The sequence below is a fragment of the Balaenoptera physalus genome, assembly GCF_965194825.1.
Source record: "Balaenoptera physalus genome assembly, chromosome: 14".
In the NCBI taxonomy this organism is placed as follows: domain Eukaryota; kingdom Metazoa; phylum Chordata; class Mammalia; order Artiodactyla; family Balaenopteridae; genus Balaenoptera; species Balaenoptera physalus.
In genome coordinates this window covers 64,904,905-64,925,548 of record NC_138893.1, presented here as the reverse complement: position 1 = coordinate 64,925,548, position 20,644 = coordinate 64,904,905, and the positions used below count along the sequence as shown (strand labels likewise).

The 20,644-nt window shown below is 32.9% G+C and overlaps 1 protein-coding gene across 11 annotated transcripts in view; it reads left to right on the top strand.

Annotated features, from left to right (window-relative positions):
- The window catches only part of PCDH15 (protocadherin related 15), a 735,694-nt gene that overhangs the window by 434,818 nt on the left and 280,232 nt on the right, over positions 1–20,644 (top strand). For all 11 annotated transcript variants that reach the window (XR_014253086.1, XM_082423601.1, XM_082423610.1 and 8 more), the window contains 3 exons: positions 130–279; positions 10,999–11,192; positions 19,284–19,416. Coding sequence is in view for 10 of the 11 variants with exons in the window: in XM_082423601.1 (XP_082279727.1) it covers positions 130–279; positions 10,999–11,192; positions 19,284–19,416 (477 nt within the window). In the remaining variant the exon portion in view is untranslated. The remainder of the gene's footprint in view (positions 1–129; positions 280–10,998; positions 11,193–19,283; positions 19,417–20,644) is intronic.

Here is a 20,644-nt window from a genome sequence, read left to right as displayed (position 1 = left end):
AGCAAACATTTTAGCACCCTTTTAAAACTGTAAATTACATATGAGAAACTTCTTAAATTGTAGGAGTTAATTCTGTACTGCTTATGTTTGCATGAATTCTCTATTAAATGTATTTTTCTACCCCCAAAGATAACGGCATTTGATGGTGTTCAAGAAAGTGAGCCAATTATTGTCAATATTCGGGTAATGGATGCAAACGATAACACTCCAACCTTCCCTGAAATATCGTATGATGTCTATGTTTATACAGATATGAACCCTGGGGACAGTGTCATACAGGTGAGGATATTTGAAGCAATTATTTCCTTGGGCATCATACAATGCATTGGTGAAGACATTGCTGAAGAAATGAAAGTGAATTTCAGACTTATTGTATGGCATAATTTAGTTTAAAAAGCTTTAAATTTATGTTTACTTTTTGAATGAAAGTATATCTACATGGACTTCAAACTAGAATTAACTAGATGTACACATAGCTGTTTGACCTTTTATACTTGATTTTTTAAATGTAATATATTGAACATATTTAATTAATATAATGAATATATTTAATATACTGAAGTTTCAGGCATTAAACATGTAGCTTAAAACTTCAAATTATTTTGAACTCTTGTAGAAATGGGTTAAATTTCCTTTGCGGATAAATACAAAGGACTGTATTAATAAATTGCTGGGTAATACTATTAGACATTGATTACCTGGACATAAAATAGAATCATTACAATGGGAAAAATTAAGATTAGATAGTAAATCGTATCTTTGAAAACACAGAAATCTGGCAAAATCTTTATCCTTGATTTATTTTATTTTTATCATTAGCTGTACTTATTACATTTAAATAAATTGCAAGTTATCTCAAAATCTTTTTTGTGCTCTGTATATAAATCATAAAGAAGTAATAATATTCTTCCTTGAGGATTTTTAGAAATCTGGTTGACTCTAGTACTTTCCAAACTGGCTGTACATCATAATTATCTAGGGAGCTGTTGAGAAATACAGATGAGCAAGATTCACTTCAGCTTTCCTGTATCTGAAGCTCTATAAGTAATACTTAAGTAATCAATATAACAAACAAACCCAAAAGGTTTTAAGTTGCCCAGTCATGTAAAGACCACTGATTTATATTTTCCTCTACATCTGAGAGTCAGATTTAATAATTTGAAATTACTCTTAAGCCAGGAAGGTCATGATTCTTTATACTTTTTAGAGTATTAGAAAGGCTCCTAATTATTAACTAAAGTTTATATATAATATATATTATATAACATAAAATATATAATAATATAGAATATAATCTAATATATAATAGTATAGTGTATAATGAATACTAATAAATAAATTTGTATACCTATATATTTTAGTATTAGATAAATAGTTCAGAGTAGTAAAAAAGCATTCCAAATGCCTCAACAGTGTGCTTAAGTCTTTATGTTATGGTTGCTTTTCTCTCCAGCTTCATCTTTGGCCCTCTATTTCTATATGTTTGTTTCAGTCCTACTGAACTATCATTTCCAGTTACCTGAATGTGCCTTGCTCTTTGCCATTTTCTCTAATTATCTCCTTTACCTTGACCTCTTTCCCTTCTATTTATAGCTTGATTACTTTCTCCTATTCTTTAGACTTTTTACTTTCTGAGGAAGCATTCCTTGGTAGTTTTCGGTAGATAATTCCTAGTAATTCTTCTTCCTTAATAGTTCCTGTTCTTGCAACCCACCAATAACAGTAGTTTCTAGCCAAGATATTATGATACAGTGGTGTGTCCTCATCAGTGTGAAATGTATGGGAAGAAATAGTTAACAATATGTCTCATGGCTTTTGTATACTATTTTCTGTTAACCAAGAACACTTCTTATCTGATCTTTTACAAGGCTAACTCAGTCTCATCATTCAGTACCCAGCTCAAAATATCACCTCCTCAGAGAAAACTTTCCTAACAGCTTAGTGTCAATAGCCTCCCTGCATACACACATACATATACACACCCTGTCACACATTCTTATTCTATAACTTTCTCTCATCACTTTCATAGCCAATATGACCTACTAAAATTATCTTTTCTTCTTGTCCCCACCCCAAACTAAAAACTCCATCAGTGACCATCTGTCTTGTTTGCTACTCTAATACCAACACATACCAGACATACTAGTCATGCAGTAAATATTTGTTCAAAGGATGAATTATTACCTATTTTGCATGATATAATTGTTAATACAAATTAGAAATAATTCAATGCTACCCCTATTTTATTTATTGGATTAAGATGTGCTTTCTTCAGTGATATAGGAAGGGGTAACATTATAGACTGAGCACTGAAAATTCGCCTAAAAGTGCATCCATGTGAATGTCCTCTTCCGTGTATGTGGGTAGTGGGGAAAATGTTTCAAACAGCCACAGTACATTTTATTCATATCTTGGTTATGGCACTTGTCATATTGATGAAATCCACCTTTTTTACCCATTTGTCTTGAGGGCACAACTATAATTTGTTTCTGTATCCATAGTCTGTGTATCCATAGTGCCTGGCATATAGTAGATGCCTAAACTAGAAGATGCTTAATAAATGTTTATTTGAGGATGAAAGAAAGAAAGATCTGTAAACAAGTAGATCTGAATAAATGGGGAGGAATAAGTGTATTGGTCTTTGTTTCTAGTGAATTGATGGACCTAGAGATCTACATTTATCTTTACTGAGGCACTCTTTCATAGGGAGTAAAATTATGGTTTATACAGATAAAGGAATGAAAATTATTGTCATGTTCTTATTTAATTAGATCTGATTCTCATTCCTATAATAACATAATTGGAAATAAAAGTAAGTTTATACAGAAAAACCACCAGCAGGGAGCTGGAAAATGTAACTAAGAAAACGATAGCAGTTATGTGGTGGAACCGTATCTCAAAAATGTTTGCCTTGGGGGATCAAAAGCTTATTTCTGGCATTTGCAGTCTACAAGAGTTAATTTCCCTTATGTATCTCTTTATAAAACACTTTTTGCCTTGCCTTTAAAGAGTCATATTTTATATTTTCCCTTTGAAAATCTATTTGAACATAGATTGTTGTTTTTGTCTATGTGCCTCTAATTTCTTAACTTATTTAAATGCCAAGAAATGAAGCTTTTTAATTAGTATTTTTAATGTTATTCTGGTATGTGGTAAAAGAGTGGTGTGGCTATAAAACATCCTCCAAGGGCCTAGAAATAAAAGGAAATAGATTTCCCAGTGAGAGAAAAAATTTAAAACAGAGCAAAGTAATTCAGAACTGTGATCTGCAACTGCATTTTAAGGGTCATAAAATGGGTTCTTATGCTCCATTCACCACTAACCGTTCAATAACCTGCCTTTGCTCACTAACTCCACAGAAGATCAGCTGGTTTCCTCTTTGGTTAGTAATCTGTTGTCAAAAAGAGTGAAAGTGTTAGAAACAAAGGAGACAATGAACATTCTCCAGCAAAGAGAGCCTTGGAAAACAGATTTTAAGTATTATAATCAGCTCATTTTCAATGTAGACATGAGACTATCTTGGCCTGACCTAAGTACATAATTATTTGAGTCCACTGTCTTCTTATTATGAGGTAGCTGTCCTTGTCCACAAGCGTGGATCGGTCATAAAAATGTGAATACTACCCAGGTTCTTGTTAAAAGTTCGCAGTTATAAACTAGCCTTCTGACTTTATATCTATTCTGCTTGCTTATTGTAAAAAGGAACAGGGTGAGTCTGACATGTATGGTTCATGAAATACACTTATGGGAGCACTGCCATAAAACAGCAACTGCATCTTTCACAACTGGAAGATTAAGTGTAATCAGATTATGAGCACATCTTGTGCTAAGAGAGAAATTACTGGCATGAGTGAGTATGATTCTTTTCTTCAGTTCATGCAGTGTATTTTTTGCTGCACAAAAGACAATTTTGTAGGCCATCAATGAAATCTTCCAGGTTGACTCTAAATGATATCTCACTCTGTTGTCTTAAGGTCTCATTCACACATTGCTGGTTTTCTTGAAAAACCAGCTGCTCTGTATTAGAGATATAGAGTTTTATATATAATATTAATATTTTAAAGATGTAGATTTTAATATTTGTAGTTAGCTATCCTGTCTGAACTCCAAAGAAGGTATTGCTAGACTTTTACAATTCTCTTAAATCAATGGTTCTTAGTCCTGAGTATTAGAGTTCTACCTGAGAAACTTTTAAAAATATTGATGCCTGGACTACACCCTGAAATATTTTTATTTAAATGATATGTTAACACATAGTAGAGTCACTTGGAGAGATTTTGTTTAATAAAACAAAGCAGCTCTAATATGTAGCTAATTTTGAGAAAAACTGCCTTAAACCTTAACAGTATTTTTGTACCCTCTGAAAAATGGAATCTTAATTTATTAAGATGGAGTCCCTCATGGAGCTGAGTCCTTTGATTGTCACCCCCACCTCTTCCCATTTTTCTTGTTTTTCAGTTCTTACTTTCTTTTTTCATGTTTCTTACTCCTCTTCACTGCTTTAAAGTCCACCCCTTTCCCTCACCTTCACCTGTGCTCACTAGTTATTCCATTCTTTCAATTTTATTTTACTACAATAATCTCTTCCTCTCTATTGATTCTTTCCCTTTGGCCTATAAGCAGTTTTAAATCCTCCCATGCTGTGGTCTAAACACTCTTCCCAGATAAGATTTCATGCTACTATCTAACTCTGATATTCCAATGTATTCTGATGTATTTAAGCATTTGGATTGATAAATCTAGATAATTTATTATTTTATTATGTATTTATGCATAATTAATACATAGTTATAAATCTGGCCTTCGCTCACATCATACTACTAAAATCATATAAAATTATAATTCTAATGAGTCAAATACAGAAGTAAATATTTCTCAGTACTTAATCTATGTAAAACTCTCAAATTTACCCTTTTATGGAAAACCTCCCTGGTTCTCATCCTAGCTGTCTGGTGACTGAGGGACTTTCTTGCTGGCTTCTTGTTCAATTCTCAATCTTTCAATATTAACATTTTCCAAAAATCAATATATAAATTTCCTCTCTTTCATCTATTCCCAAGTTTTCAATCATCACTTTTATGTGTACTCATGTCACCCAAAGTTAAATGTCCTGTGATGACCTGAGCATCAAGCTGTTGGACATGGAAAGGTGGATATTTGACAGGCAGCTAAAACTGGACATATTCTAAGATAAATTGACTAATACATTATCTTTCTTCTGATACAGAAACACAGACACACACACACACACACACACAGACTCAAACATACATAACCTGTCTTCTTTGGAGGCAATTATATTTTGAAGAGCCCAATTAATCTTGGATTACCCAGGCTTCAGGCCAGCAACTATAGTCATGTTTCTTTTCTCCCTCCTTCACCTGCATACATCCCGATGATTGTCTGATTGTCCGGTTTCTGAAATTGCTGTTTCAAAATGTATCTGTCTGTCATCCTTTCCTTTTCCATGCCCATGCACTGCCATAAATTAGGCTGCTACAGTAGACTCTGACTGACAACCCTATTTCTGCAAGTTCCCCACCTCATTGCTACAAATGATTATTCTGAAACACAGACACAAGTCAAAATAGGTCCTTATCCTACTGAAGGAAGAGTCTAATCTCCACACCATGTAGTCAAGTACAGCTATGTAATACTTCAAGTATTTTTGTTTCATCTCATGCTACATCTCTCCATGTAACCAACTTTGAGATTATATAGAGGGTCTGTTGTGTTTAATTTCAGCGTAGAATATCCTTCCTGTTCTATGCCTATTGATATCTCTCTCAGGTTTTAAAATTTAATCCAAATTATACCTTTTTTCATTCTTTTACACACAGTTCAAATGTTATTTTTTAAATAAAGTCTTTATTTTCATAGCAAGTCAGAATTCATTGTTCTTCCCATCATACTCCCACATATCTAGGTGGCAATTTTATCTCCCATACATTTTACTGTGCCTTGCATTAAAGTCAGCTTTTACATCTCTGTCTAACTTACTGAACCATAAATTCCTTTTAGTGATCTCTAACCACCAGTGGTCAACACAATGACTTCCACACAGTAGGGATTCACCAAATATCCATTGAATTTATTCCCTCAAGTAATTTGCTCTCAATTAGTTTAGAAAGAGTCTCATTCTAGAAATGCGTTCTATTTGGCTTAAGAATTCTCTCTGCCACACACAAAGTGTTATCTCCCATAGCCCTTTCTCAAAACGGTCTCTAACTTCTTAGCCTCAGCCAGGCTATCCCTTTACTGCTCTTAATATGGAAAAATACATTACATTGAAAACATTCCTGATTACTAATGCTGTGTCACAAGTCATTGAATATTAGAGCTAGAAATTACTATGAAGATATTCCTTGTTCACAGACTGATTTTATGAAGAATTTGAGCTAGTACACTGATAAAAATTGGTCCAAATCCACAAAGTTTGTAAGTGGCAAAGTTGATGTTAAATCCAATTTAAAGATAATAGTATCTGTTACCAACATTTTAAATCAAGTATACTGCAATAAAAATTTTAAAAAAATACAAAAACAATTTTTTAAATAAGGATAATAGTATCTGGAACCAGACTAACCAGTTGTGTCCCTTTCTGTCACTTTGTACCCTATGTGACCTTGCACAAATAGCTTATCCTTCTGTACTTCAGTGTTCTAATCTTTAAAATGTTGCTACTAATAGTACCAGCTGTATTAAATTGGTCATATGAACTACTTCCATATGTGCATTGTAAATGATAAATCTTGTATAAAGTCATCCAGTTATTATTATTATCAATTCATTCTCGTGAATTATATAAAGCATTTATGATAATTAATATTCTTTACTGCCTTATCTGTGTATATCTCTGTGTGCCCTGTATATTATTTAGTACCCTGAGGAGGACATATAAACATTACATATAGAATTATATGTTGAAATTATTTTTATAATTTCCAATATTATAAACATTAGGATAAGTCTATGTAGTATTTTAATGACTTTGACAATTTATTGTATGTCAGATAATGATATTGGTAAGTATATGTGTGTACATATATGTGTGTTTGTGATATCATGATTAAAGTTTGAGGGGTATATTTATTTAAGGTCTTAGTGGGGTTTAGTATTTTAAGCAAATACCAGATAAAGATTTGATGAGCAAACCTTTCAAAATTGTAAATATACTCTTACATTTGTACATAATTTTATGTCTTATATTGAAACAATTTAACTTTACTAAAGATCATACAATTTCTTACCTAAACCCGTTTGCATTAGAAGCAAAACTTATAACCAAACTAATGATTCTTAAAATATATAGTTTACTCACTCGTGTTGCAGACTTTAATTATATTTGAAATTTTATTATATTAAACATATTTTGTTGAAATGGCTGATATTCATTAAATTCTGAATACAAGCCCCTTATAAACTATATGATTTGCAAATATTTTCTATTTTTGTGTGTCATGCTGTTAGTGTCATATCTAAGAAACTTTTGCCAACAAGAGTTCACGAAGATTTTCTCCTATATCACCTGCTAATGAGTTTTATAGTTTTAGCTTTTACATTTTACATTTAGATGATCCATTTTTAATTAATATTGCATATGCTGTGAGATAAAGGTCTCTGTTCATTTAAAAAAATCTTTTGCATATAAATATCTCAGCAGGTTTTATTCAAAAAACTATCTTTTCCTCATAAATTACCTTGGTATCTTTGTTGTAAGTCAGTTAGCTATAAATGTAAGAGGTTACTTCTGGACTTCTGTTAATCTGTATGTCTAACTAATGTCAAAACTACATCTTGATTGCTGTGGGTAGATAGTGTGTTTTCAAATTGATAGTGTAATTCCTTCTTCATTGTTTTTCTTTTCTAAAATGGTGGCTATTCTAGGTCCCTTGTATTTCTGTATAATTTTGGGATTAACTTGACAATTTCCACCAAAAAGCCTGATAGAATTTTGATAGGGGTTACACTGAATCTATAAATCAAATAAATTTAAAGAATTTCCATCTTAAAATATTGAGTCTTTATATCCATGAACATGGACTGTCTTTCCACATACTCTTAAATTTCTCTCAATAATGTTGTAGATTTTTTTTTTGAACGTCCTAGTTTTAATTCATGTTGATTCCTGTAAACATTTGACTGTCTCCAGTATTTCCCCCAGAATGTTTTCAAGAAACGGATGTCATTTGGCTGATGTCTGCTTAGTTACTCCAGGCTGCTTAATTTATTGGACAGAGGTAGTAATTTATTTTAAAGATAATGTGATTAGTGGGGAAATTTATACAGCTAAATATTATATATTTTACTTTTCATACATGTTTGAAGTGCAATTCTGTGGATATTCCATTTGTGGGACCAAGTCAACATGCCCATCCTAACACTGTATGCTACAAGAACTCTTCTGATGATGGAAGTTTGATTAAAATGCAATGGAAGATAAAAAACAAACAAACAAACAAATTAAATTAAAGCATTTTTATTTACGGGGCAGATTTTCCCACTAAATTAGGAACAGGCTTCATATACCTATAATCTCATAGACCACTGATCAGAAGATCATTGAGTTGTTTTTGAATTAAATCCCCACCATAGTTTAGTTTCAGGGTTTTTCACAAGATGTTGCCATGTTCAGGGTATTCTGAGTCAGTGTCTCAGCTCTCTTTTCTAATCTTGGACCACCAATAATTCCTTTAAAATATTTTTGTTTGCATGTATAGGGACTCAATTAAGTGGATTCTTGACCCACTCTTTTATTACTTAGTGTTGAAAGTCTGAAAATTTTTATAAAGCTATTTGAGTAACAAACATAGAATTCATTTTTTGGCTTATTTGTTAAACTTCCTACTTGCTAATGATTTCTGTGACACTAGTTGTGTTTCCTGAATATATTATCTTATCTGTGGTTGGCTGCCTCTGCAGTTTTGGGGTTGTTTCTGTCACCTGTGCTTTGCAGTACTGTTTGGTATTTACAGCACCTCCCAGACGGGTGCCTTTTTCAATTTAATTATCATCCAGCTTTCTCTTTTCCAGTATCATTTATGGAAATGTTAAATAAGACCAACCATAATACCTATATCCCTTAAGCATGTTTCTCAACACTTCTTCTTAACTTGATGCATTGCTATTTATCACTAAATTCCTTTAGCCAATTTAAGTCCCAGGAAGAATGTTAATATTGAATCCAATTTGAGCTAAATTTTAATTAAGATTGCCTGAGACATTTTGTTAAGTGATTTACTATAATCAAAATTGATATCTCCTCTGCTACCCCTGTCCTCTAATTTTCTAATTTTATCCACACACAAAAGAGAATGAGTTTGTCTGGCTTGAATAGTTCTCCATAAATATATATCATTCATTCTGACTGTTTCTGCAAATTGTTTCCTTCTCCTTTGCCTTTAGGACTATGTCTGTCATCCTCACGTTAAGTCCCAAAATCATTTCATGAAGTGCCTTTCCTTCTGGCAGCCACATCTGTTCACCCCCAAATACCCAGTCTCAGACTTAGCTGAATGTATGCCTCTCTTTCAAATTTCCTTTTTTTCTCTCAATTATTTTTGTCGCTGCTATTTCTATGCACATTATCATTCTAAATGCAGTGTATAATAAAAATCGAAATAGGCTATGCACAGTATATCCCCTTAAGCATGATGAGGTGTGTAAAGTACTTTGTTTACATTTCATTAGGATAGTTAACATGATCCTTTGAATGGGCCATTAATTAACACAGCATTTCTGAAATTGAATTTAAGTTTCAAGGTAAATGTGTACACTTGCATTTTATCTAAGAAAGTGCACCAAAATGTCCAATAGCCGCCCAAAGAAGTCTGTGGATGACAAAGAACTGCTACTTTATAGAAGTGAAACTCATGGATAAGAAATACATAATGTCAATAAATAAGAAAATTGTTTTCTGCAACTTTATTTATTACAACCCTGTGTGTTTTCTTTATTAACAGGAAACTTTTGCTTTCCCCTTACGTGTAAACTGAGGCCAGCTTTCTTTTCTTTATCTGTCAAAGGATGAAAACAGAAAATTCTGTGACTCTTTGTAAAATGCATATTGTAAGATTTTCCAGTAGAATCTTTTTTTTTTTTTGCCCTCTTAAGTAAATTTATATTTATCAGGAAGTCAAGGAGGCTTATTTAACATATTAAATCATAATGACCTTAATTTGGCTTTATGAAATTAATAATGGTTATTCTCTTTTCATATATAACGACTCAAAATAGTCTTTAACTATTGCGTATCATTTGCTCCAAAATGATTATGAATATGTGCAAATTAGCCTTACAGATGCTCATGTGGTATTATGTCAGGGACTCTGAATTGAATCCCTTTTCTCAAAAAAAATATTTCTTGGGCTTGATATTCTAATTTTCTAATTAGATATTCTACAATTGGAGATGCATTTGTTTGCTTTTGAAAAGGTAATACTCTAAGCCTTATCAATCCTTTATAAGTCATTGTGAACAAGACTATAAGAATTTTTGCTAAAGCCATGTGTAAGTAAAAAGAATTACAGGACAAGAGAATCTCTGGGAGATGGGAAGGAAAACATTAAGACTGGAAAAAATTAGAGCAAAAGGAAGGATGGGAATAATAAAAGCAATTCATTTTTTCCAGGCCTCCGTCCTTATTAATATGTGTTTATGTGTCAAGAACAGGTGATAAGACAGAGAAAAAAAAATTCCTATAGGGACGGGCTTTCCTTTTTTTTTGCTTTAGGAAATTAAAATTAAAATAGTCTTCAAGATTCAAAATCTTTTATCACTCTCACAAGAACAAAAAAATCTTTCCTGATGTGATTGCTTCAGCATTAGAACACAGTAGCCTCAATTCAAGAAAACAAGAGTGTACATGTCGAGAGAACTTTTTTTACTTACTTTATGTGTGTGTGTTTGAAAGCAAGCTTCTTTTGTTGGGGGAAAAAAATGACACAGTGGTGAAAAGTTGAGTCCCAAGAGGATTTATGTTGTTATTTTCAATTCCAGCTCACTGCAGTCGACGCAGACGAAGGGTCAAACGGGGAGATCACATATGAAATACTGGTTGGGGCTCAGGGAGACTTCATCATCAATAAAACAACAGGGCTTATCACCATCGCTCCGGGGGTGGAATTGATAGTTGGGCAGACTTATGCGCTCACCGTCCAAGCAGCGGATAATGCTCCTCCAGCAGAGAGAAGGTAATTTATATCAGAAGCAATGCAGTCTTTTCATCGCTCCAGTTTAAACCCCATAATTAAGTTTAAGATGCACCACAAGCATTCTTTTATCTTATAAACATCTAAATTAGATCAGAAAATCAGAGAGACTGGATTCTCAGGAACTGCATATTCTTCTTTGTTCAAATTGTGGGAAAAGTACAATAAAGTCAAGATTAAACCACAAAATAATTAACTGTGGTTTCACAGATGTGAAGGATGCAACTCTCTGTTGGGAGGGGGAGTGGGAACTGGGAAATACCAGAGGCATGTGTCCACTTTATTAGTGAAAAGCAAGGCTGCTCATAGTGAGAGGTCACAGATAACATGTAACACGTGATGCCTCAGGGTTTTGAGGCCATCTCTCAGTGTCAGAGTAATTATTTTTAAAATTTTTATAAACATATACAATTTATCTAGAAAATCTATCTATATTTATGTATATGTAATATAATCTCATAGATATATATGAGAGAGAGACAGTAAGAGAGAAAAAAGTAAAAAAGACTTCCAACTATTACAACTACATCTATCTGCCCCCCCCCCAAGAGATATCCCTGAGATATCCCTTTTATTGATTTCTTGTTTGTTTCCAGATTTTCAGTATGCATTTTAAGAAAATATGAAGTTAATATTAATACATTGCTGAACCTTGCTGGTTTATTTTTCACCCTCACAGTGTATCTTAGGGTTCTTTCCAGATGAATACTGGATAATTCCCTTAAAACTTTTTATCACAGCTACATAATATTCCTTCATATATATGTAATACTGTTTAAGAAACCCACTGTTGATAGACTTTACGTGTCAGTCTCTCTTTAACAGACAATGAAGAAATAAGTAACATCGAGCACACATCATTTTGAATGTGTGCCAGTATATCAATAAAGTAAATTCCCAGAAGTTAGACCAAAGGGTACATACAATTGTAAGTTTTAGAGAGAACTGCCAAATTGTATTCTATGGGTCTTATAACAATTTGCAATTCTAACTGCCAGGTCTGAGTATGGCTAATTCTAAACAGTCTCCCTAGTGTGTGTCATATCAAACTTCTGGATTTTTGCCAGCCTGATAGGTTAAAAAAATAGTATTTATTTTTTTATCCGTTTGCTTATGAGTGAGTTTGAGTACATTTCCTATGTTTTCCACTTTTGTTACCTTTTCTGTGAATTCTGTGTTCACAATCTTTGCCCATCTTTCTACTGATTTGTTAAACCCAGGTTACAATTATTCTGTGTTTTCTACTAGTGACTTTGTGGATTCATATTGTATGTTTAAATCTTTGTTGCATTTGGGATTTATCCTACTGTACAATAGGAGGTATTGATCCAGCAGTATTTTTTTTGTTCAGGCAACTATGCCATTTTTCACATAATATATCAGATGGTTCATCTTTTTACTCATTAATTTTAGAGGTTACATTTATTATATCTTTGCTTATGTATTTGAATGTGATTCTAGACTTTCTCCACTATTCCATTAGTTCAGCTATTTTTTTATGAGCTATTATCACACAATCTTAATTGTTAAGATTTTAAACTATGCTTTATAACACAGTGGTGTGAACTTAGCTCATTGATTTTCTTCCTTAAAAATTTGCTGGTTACTCTTTCTGTAAATTTTTTTCTTTGACTTTATAAAAGCTACTTAAGTATGTTTTTTTTACCATATTTTTATTAGTAACACATTAAATTTATAAATTAATTACTTAGGGTTAAATTATACATTGTTGGTGTTGAATCTTTCTAAGAACTTTCTGTCTCTTCATTTGTCCATGTTTTCTTTTGTGTCCTTTAGTAGATTTTATTTTAAAAATATTTTCTTTATATATGTCCTATACATTTTTTTGTTGGGTTGTTTCTCATCTTTTGTTGTTACTGTAAATAGACTCCTTCTTCCTCATTCTTCTAATTGGTTGACACATATGTAAAAGCTGTTAATCTACATTAATTTTAACCCACTTTCTTATTTCATTCTCTTATGTTTTTGTAGTTTTCCAGTTCATGTTCCTACGTTATCCAAGAATATATTTTATAAGTAGTGATAGTTTGATGTCTTTCTATTTTTTTTCTTCCCTTTAATTTTATTTGCTAGTACTTCCAATAAAAATGCTTGTCTTGACTTTGATTTGAGTGGGAGTACCTCCTACATTTCCCTATTATATTGGTTTATGGTTAAAAAACATATTTTATTATGTTAAGAAAGCATTCTTCTATTCTTATTTTATTGACTTTTTAAAAATAAGAATGGTCATTTATTCAAGTCAAATAAATATCCATCAGCTATGAAGACAATAATGAATTTTCTTTTTGAGCCAATGCTAGGATGATTGATCTTAATACAGTTCCTATAATAAATCTATTTTTCATTCCTGATATAAATCCAAGTAGGCCTTAGTATTTTAATCTTGAAATAAACTGCTGGATTATATTTGTTTGTATTTTATTTAGTGAAATTAGTCCATGCTTTTCTTTTTGAGAAACTTTTGTGAAAGCTTTATATAGTTGTTATGATACTTCATAAGTGAAATAAACAAAAACCACAAAGAAACACAAAAATGAATTAATAAGTTTGACGACTATGAATTAGTTGTAAACATCTCTAAAGCCAATAAATAAATCCAAATTTGGTTCTTTGAAATATAAATAAATAAAAACATAAATAAATTTATAAACTTTCAGCTAAACTAATCAATAAAAGTGGGAGAAAGTGCAACTTTACCTAATAAATTCTGAGAGGGAAATAACAGAAACAGAAGAAATTGAAAGAATCAATAAAAGACCACTTTGCTTTAATAGCTGTAAAAGCTTGAAAAGATGGATGAAATGGATAGTTTTTCAAGAAAATATGATTTACCAAAATCAATCCCAAAGATTAAGAATTCTTAAGAGATCAATAGTATTTTCCTCTATAGAGGAAAATACTACTCCAAACTATAGCAGGGCCAGGCAGTTTGACAGAAGATCTGTAACAAACCCATTAACCATTAAAACCTTCTCCAGAGCAGAGAAAAGGACATTGTTTCCCCTGCAGCACACCCACATGAGAGATTTTTCTCTTCACACCCCTCTTATCATTAATCATAGAGATTTGGCAGGACCCTGTAGTTCCTCATTGATATTTCTAGACTATTCTTTCTCCTTCTCCTTGATATTTTCTCTTTAATTTCATTACATAAGAATGTACGTAAGAATGTACTATCCAGTACTCCCTGCTACTATCATCTGCAGGTGACAGGTCCCTCCCCCATTTTCTCCTCTTATCTCTAACCTCATCTCCCACTGTCATCTACAGACCTGCAGGTCACTGCAGAAGAGTTTAGTTCTAGTCTGCTTGGCATTCATTTCAACAGTATGTTTGTCAAAATGCTTGGTGACTTCAATGTCCAATATGTGGTATAAAGCATCTCCAAACTTACAGTCACTTTGGCCAAAGATCCCTGGAGCCATCCTCAATGCTTATCTTTCATTCAAACTCCAAATGTAGTCTTGAGCAACAACTCTAAGCTCTACCCTAAAAACATACTCAGAAACCAACAAATCTCCCTACTTTCATTATGAACATAGCAGTCCAAGCCACTGTTCTCTCTAGTGTTGAAAACCTCTTCTAATTAGAAGTCTAGTTAGACTTCTGCCTGTGCCCCCTTCAGTCTCCTCTCAACACCATGTACCTAAGTACATCTTGTCCCTGTAACTTCCCCTGAGAAATTTCTGTGACGTCTAATTTAGCTTTAAATATGAAATTTTTGCTCCTATGGATTTCTGTATGTACTTCCAAAATAGTAAAGTAGAACCTGTGAACACTGAAATGTAAATATAGCTTTTTTAGTGTGATGTTGGTGGGAGACAAAGGAAGAAAAGAAGGTTTTTGTCTTAAGTCTACTAGTGAAAGCAATATAAATACCTAGAACCTTCATCTTAGAGACAATGTAGAAATATAGTTACAAATAGACACCCTGTAGCATATGTTGACACATTTAAAAGAAAATTACCGTACAGATTGTGCAATCCTCTAAATGTCAAGGACATCACCTCAGTACCACTGAGTACTATTGTCATATCCAAAAAATTTGACTTTTTATCTTTTTAAAAATTATACCATTTCTGAAGTTAAAGCTTCTTAGGTCTATCTTCATAACCTCTTTTTATTCATATTTTATTTTGTTCTTAAAAACACAGTGTTATGGATGAAGTTTTATTCATGATACAAATAATTAAAATTGATTGTAATATTATAGCCTGATCCAAAGACTTGAAATTTGTGATTTCCTGTGAGATAACATCCTTCATTGCAAACCAAGGATGTTTTATACTCCCCACAGAAACACACACACACATCAGATAACTAAAATGTCTTCAATTTACATCCCACTTTTGTTCTTGTAGGATGTGGGGAGAAAGGACAGGCAGATTTTGAATTCAGAAGCCTTGCCTTTTAGTTTATCTGTTGTTGCTAATTAACTTCATAACCTTGAATCTGTCACTTAATCTTTCTGATTTTCTAATCCTCTTTTGTAAAATGGGAGTTAAACTAGATGGTTTCTAGGGTCTTTTAAAATCATACGATTATCTGAGAAGTTACATCACCTCTCTTGTTCTACTTTGATCTCGTTACCAAATGCGAAATAAAAACTTTATGATTTTTATGTTTAGAAATAGAGAGTTATCTACATTATACTGGCTATATTACAAAAATAAAATTGGTATTATATAGGTTCTCAGTTTTATGCATTTAAGACTAGCTATAAAATATAATACAAAGTGTTCACATAGAATTTATTATAACTTATTATTTACCTCATGACTGTCCTGTTTTATTATGTGCTTGATCAATGCTGTTGAATTACTACTATTTATTACAGCATTAATGATATCATTTTATTGTTAATACTCTGGCATTTTGTTTTAGGAAAGCTAACTCTGACACTATGCTGACATCAGGGATAAAAAGGAGATAGCATTTTAGAAGGCAATAGCTATCAAGAAGGTTAGTGCTTATTTAAACACATTGTAGGGAAGTGTCAGGATGTTGAAGATGAGAAATGCAAGACCTTGAATTGTGATCTTCCCCAAATAACTCTAAGATCCAAGAATGTGTGTTTGTGGGGGTGGGGGACACGATTAGCAATTCTAGCATTTGAATTACTGTGGAGAGGAGCAAAGGAAGCAAAGGAGTAAGGGCAGATGAAGGAGACGGTCATGTTGGACCATAGTTGTTCACTGTCTTCTGCCTTGGGGAATAGTCTTTTTTGTTTTGCATTTAAAATTTTTCTTCTCTGTGGCGAAGACACAAGTTTCATCTGAGTTAGAGGTCCTTATTGTAGTGCTGTGGATATAAACAGTTTAGCCCTCTAAAATGGGAAAATATTCAAAGGGGGAAAAATAAGGAAATATACAAAGTACAGTAAGTTTAGTACAAATGATAGTTTTAAGAGCAGAAAGAGACCCATATTCTGGTAAAGATTTTATAAAATACTCCACACCAGTAAGCTGAAGCTCTAAATATCAAAAGCAGGAAGGCTGTAACTTTTTGAAAAGAAGCTTTGAATTTGGGGTACAGGTGTGTTCTAGGTCAAAAAGAAAATGTTAATCAGTGAGGGAATCTCTTGCCTCCAAGCTTATTAAGGAGAGTTTTAGGTCAGTTTGTAGAGGAATCACCTGGGCTCCTAACTTAAAAAGCAGGTGAGTCTACATGCTATACTCCCCGTGAACTTCTGGGACAGTGGTCTTCTGAATCAAGCGTGTGTGAGAAAAACCTTGTATATCCATGGAAAATGTAGATTTGTGGTCCCACATCAAAAGATTCTGATCCAGTATGTCCGAACCCTAACACTACCACACTCCACTCTGGGGAGGCAAGAGGGGATACTGTGCCTGTAGGTTTTTAGCCAAGAAAAGTAAAAAGATGCGATTAAAATGTCTAAAATATTTTAAGGGATGAGAATAAGGTAAATGTAAACTTATTTAGTTCATTCCACAGAATAGGATAAGAAGCCTTATTTTGAACAGTTAACAATAATAACTGATAAATTTGTTTTTCTATGTGTGTATATACTTAGATATATACACACACGTGCATACACATACACACCATACATATAATCTTATTTAATCCTTATGCTAATCTTAATGTTATTATTATTTTTAATTATCAGATGGAAATAGTGAAACTGAAAGAAGTCAGTTGCCTATGATCACATGTGGTAGCGTAAAAATTCTAATCCAGGAATGTGTGGTTACGAATCCAGTGCTCATCGTCACTCAGCTAGGGTTATTACCAATGTGGTATAGGGTAAATGTTATAAGACTTATGCATAGAGAATGTGCTGGCAGCAAAAAGGAAGAGATTTATGAAATGTTTAAATCAATTGATAAATAACAGACACTTAAAAAAGTCAGGATTATGAAGGGTAATATCAGCAATAGTGTATATCTTGGGATGGCTGTTGGAACAACCAGATCACCACCTGGGAGGATAATAGGCCCACCTCATATTGACAATTAATGTATTCCTACAATATAAGAGTGGGACTCTTTGCACACTAAATTTATAACTTGCTGATATTTTTCTTTTTCATCTAGCCATTATAGTACCTATAAGTTAAACTTAATACCTCTAAGTTTATAAGCAGCATTTCATCATCCATTTTAATCTACTTTATTTTATCCTTAAAGCACAAGTTGTAAAACAAAATTGAAAAGAAAAGCAATTATATTTTGGTTAATTTTATTGGCAAATTTTAATAATGAGATAAAATCAGAGCAAGAAAGAATGCAGATACTTTAACTGATTATGAAGTCTAAGAGATTTTAATTTAAAATGAGATTACTTTGGAACAATATTGTGATAAATTTAAGTATGAAATTTTTTTGAAGTCACTGCAGCTTTTTAGAGGTGCTTAGTATCTATAGGTGTCTATTCTACTGAGAACATGTTCAGAAACAATTTGGACTTAGGCATAATATAAGGTGATAAGCTAGAAAATCATTTTCAGTGCCTATGATCTGTATTTCTCTTAAGGGCTTTTCAAAGTAAACTATTATAGAATAATAATCTCAGAAAAATGTTTTTGGTGACCATGTCTTTTAATTGATGCACTTAATGCAAAGAGCTTTGGGCTACTTTAAGAAAATTCTAGCCCCCAAATAGAAATTGTAAGAAATGTGTTTTGAATAAAAAGGCATGATTTTGTTAAAATAAATTTAAAGCATACAACTCAGACAGTGGTGGTATGTTCTTCAAGATAGAAGAATAACTTTGTAAATTTGCATGTCTCATTGATATATTTTTGCCAGTGTTTCTTCTGTACCAACCTTGAACATCTTCTTCACCTTTTGCTGTGTAAAGAAATGTCAGAGTTTAGACATATCAAAAACGGTGATTATGTCAATGCTAATGTTTTTGTCCTTATAATAATAGAATATATTTTTATCCCTCAAAAACAATGCCCATCAATCTAAGGCTTCAATTAAATCTAGTTTCTAAATTTTTATATTATACTCTTTAAAGAAGACTTAAAAACAGATTTGGTTTTGTTTGCAACTATTTTACACAATGATTACTTTATGATACTGATTCTTGATATGCATTTCATTAAGCCATTGATGTCAGCAACAAAACTAAGAAAACACAGCCCATATTTTGTTTTGTGTGTTATTTTAATCAATACTCTCTCTGCTGGTTTAATAGGAAGAGAGCCCCAAGACCAGCTCTTATTACCAGATATCTATAGAATATTGTTTTGCTATTAGAGAAGCATTACAAAATAAAGTCAGAAGTCAAGTTAATTTATTAGCTTTATTTGTACAGCTATTCCTTTTTAATTCACACTATTAATCTAAGTAGGAAAAATATGTACCTGAGGCATTTGTTTTCCTTTTACTAAGATAATTTCGTAAAACATCATCTTTTGGTGGTAGCTTTATTTTTCCATCCTTTCATTCTGAATTATTATTTCCTATAAAAATTCAGAATTTCCTCTCCTGTAAACCCAATAACAGAATATCAAATTCAGTCTGTCATTAAATGTGATGTAGATTTTTACCCCTCTTGTTTGCTTCTCTTTCTCTGCAGGCACTCCATCTGCACTGTATACATTGAAGTGCTTCCTCCAAATAATCAAAGCCCTCCTCGCTTCCCACAGCTGATGTATAGCCTTGAAATCAGTGAGGCCATGAGGATCGGCGCTGTTTTATTAAATCTACAGGTATGCTCCTTAGTGTACGTATAAAATTCTAGCGACAGCCTTGAAGGCTAATGGGTTTATATCTGTGCATGGCGGGGGAGAAAAGCTCACATGTCTCCTTACACTCTAGTGAATGAAAATTCCATCTGGAAAGGAAAGCAGGGATAATATGGATGGAGGGTTTCCACAGCTAATCTATTCTATTGATTGCCACTGTTGAAGAACTAACGTTAGCTGGCAGGGATTATCTGCAATCATTACAAGAGATAATGAAGGGATTGGAAACATGCACTTGAATATTTTGTACTTTGCATCCAAAGAGTCTGCAGCTGACTATTATTTTCTGTCTTGGATTCCTTTGCCCCAGCAGGATTTATTTTTGCTGCAGTGTTCTGTATAGAAAATGACTTTAGATTCACCGGCTGATGGTAGGCATTCTAATGCTGAGGCAGACAATTTTATTCTGTGCCCATGGGCAAATCTTGTAATTGCTGTGCCTCGGTTTATTTGTTTCGATGAAGGGGGTAGCTTTAGGTGATATTTCCATTTGCAGCTCTAGATTCATGGGCATATGAGTTACTTGCAGAATCATAGCTTGATTTTCACAATTTATACGTTCCTAACTAAAGCACATTTGGCCAGAAAATGCTGTATTTTCAACTGAATCTACAGCTTCAAGTTGGGCTACATGTGGTGTTGATAATAACTGTCACTTACCATAAAAATCATAAGGACCATAACATGACATATTATTTTACCTTTGGGTGTTCAGAGGACGGAGGATTTATCACCTCCTGGTGTTATATGGAAATGGCAGGAGGTGCTGACATGAGAATTCAGGAAGCTGGCCTTGAAGGTTAGGAGAGATTTTAAATGTGATGATTTAGGAAAATCCCAGCATCGATCTTTACCATCAAATGAGGTGACACGAGGCATCTTGCTCAATGCCATTTGAATACAGACACCCTCTCACTCAAACCCTGATGATATACAAGTGAAGATTCCATAGAATGTTTGTACTAGAAAGAATGTAAAAAATAATGAAACATATCAACCTCATTATCTAGATGTGGAAAGTGAACCTTACAGAAATTAAATGAGGCCTAACTCAGCTGATTGAATTATCATTATTTCCAAAACAAGGTTCATTCCATTATATCCCACTCATTATCTGAGGCTGCCAAAAATTTGGTTGACATTACCAGATACTTCTCTTCGCCTCTGCTCTCGTATTTATTTTGTTGCTTTT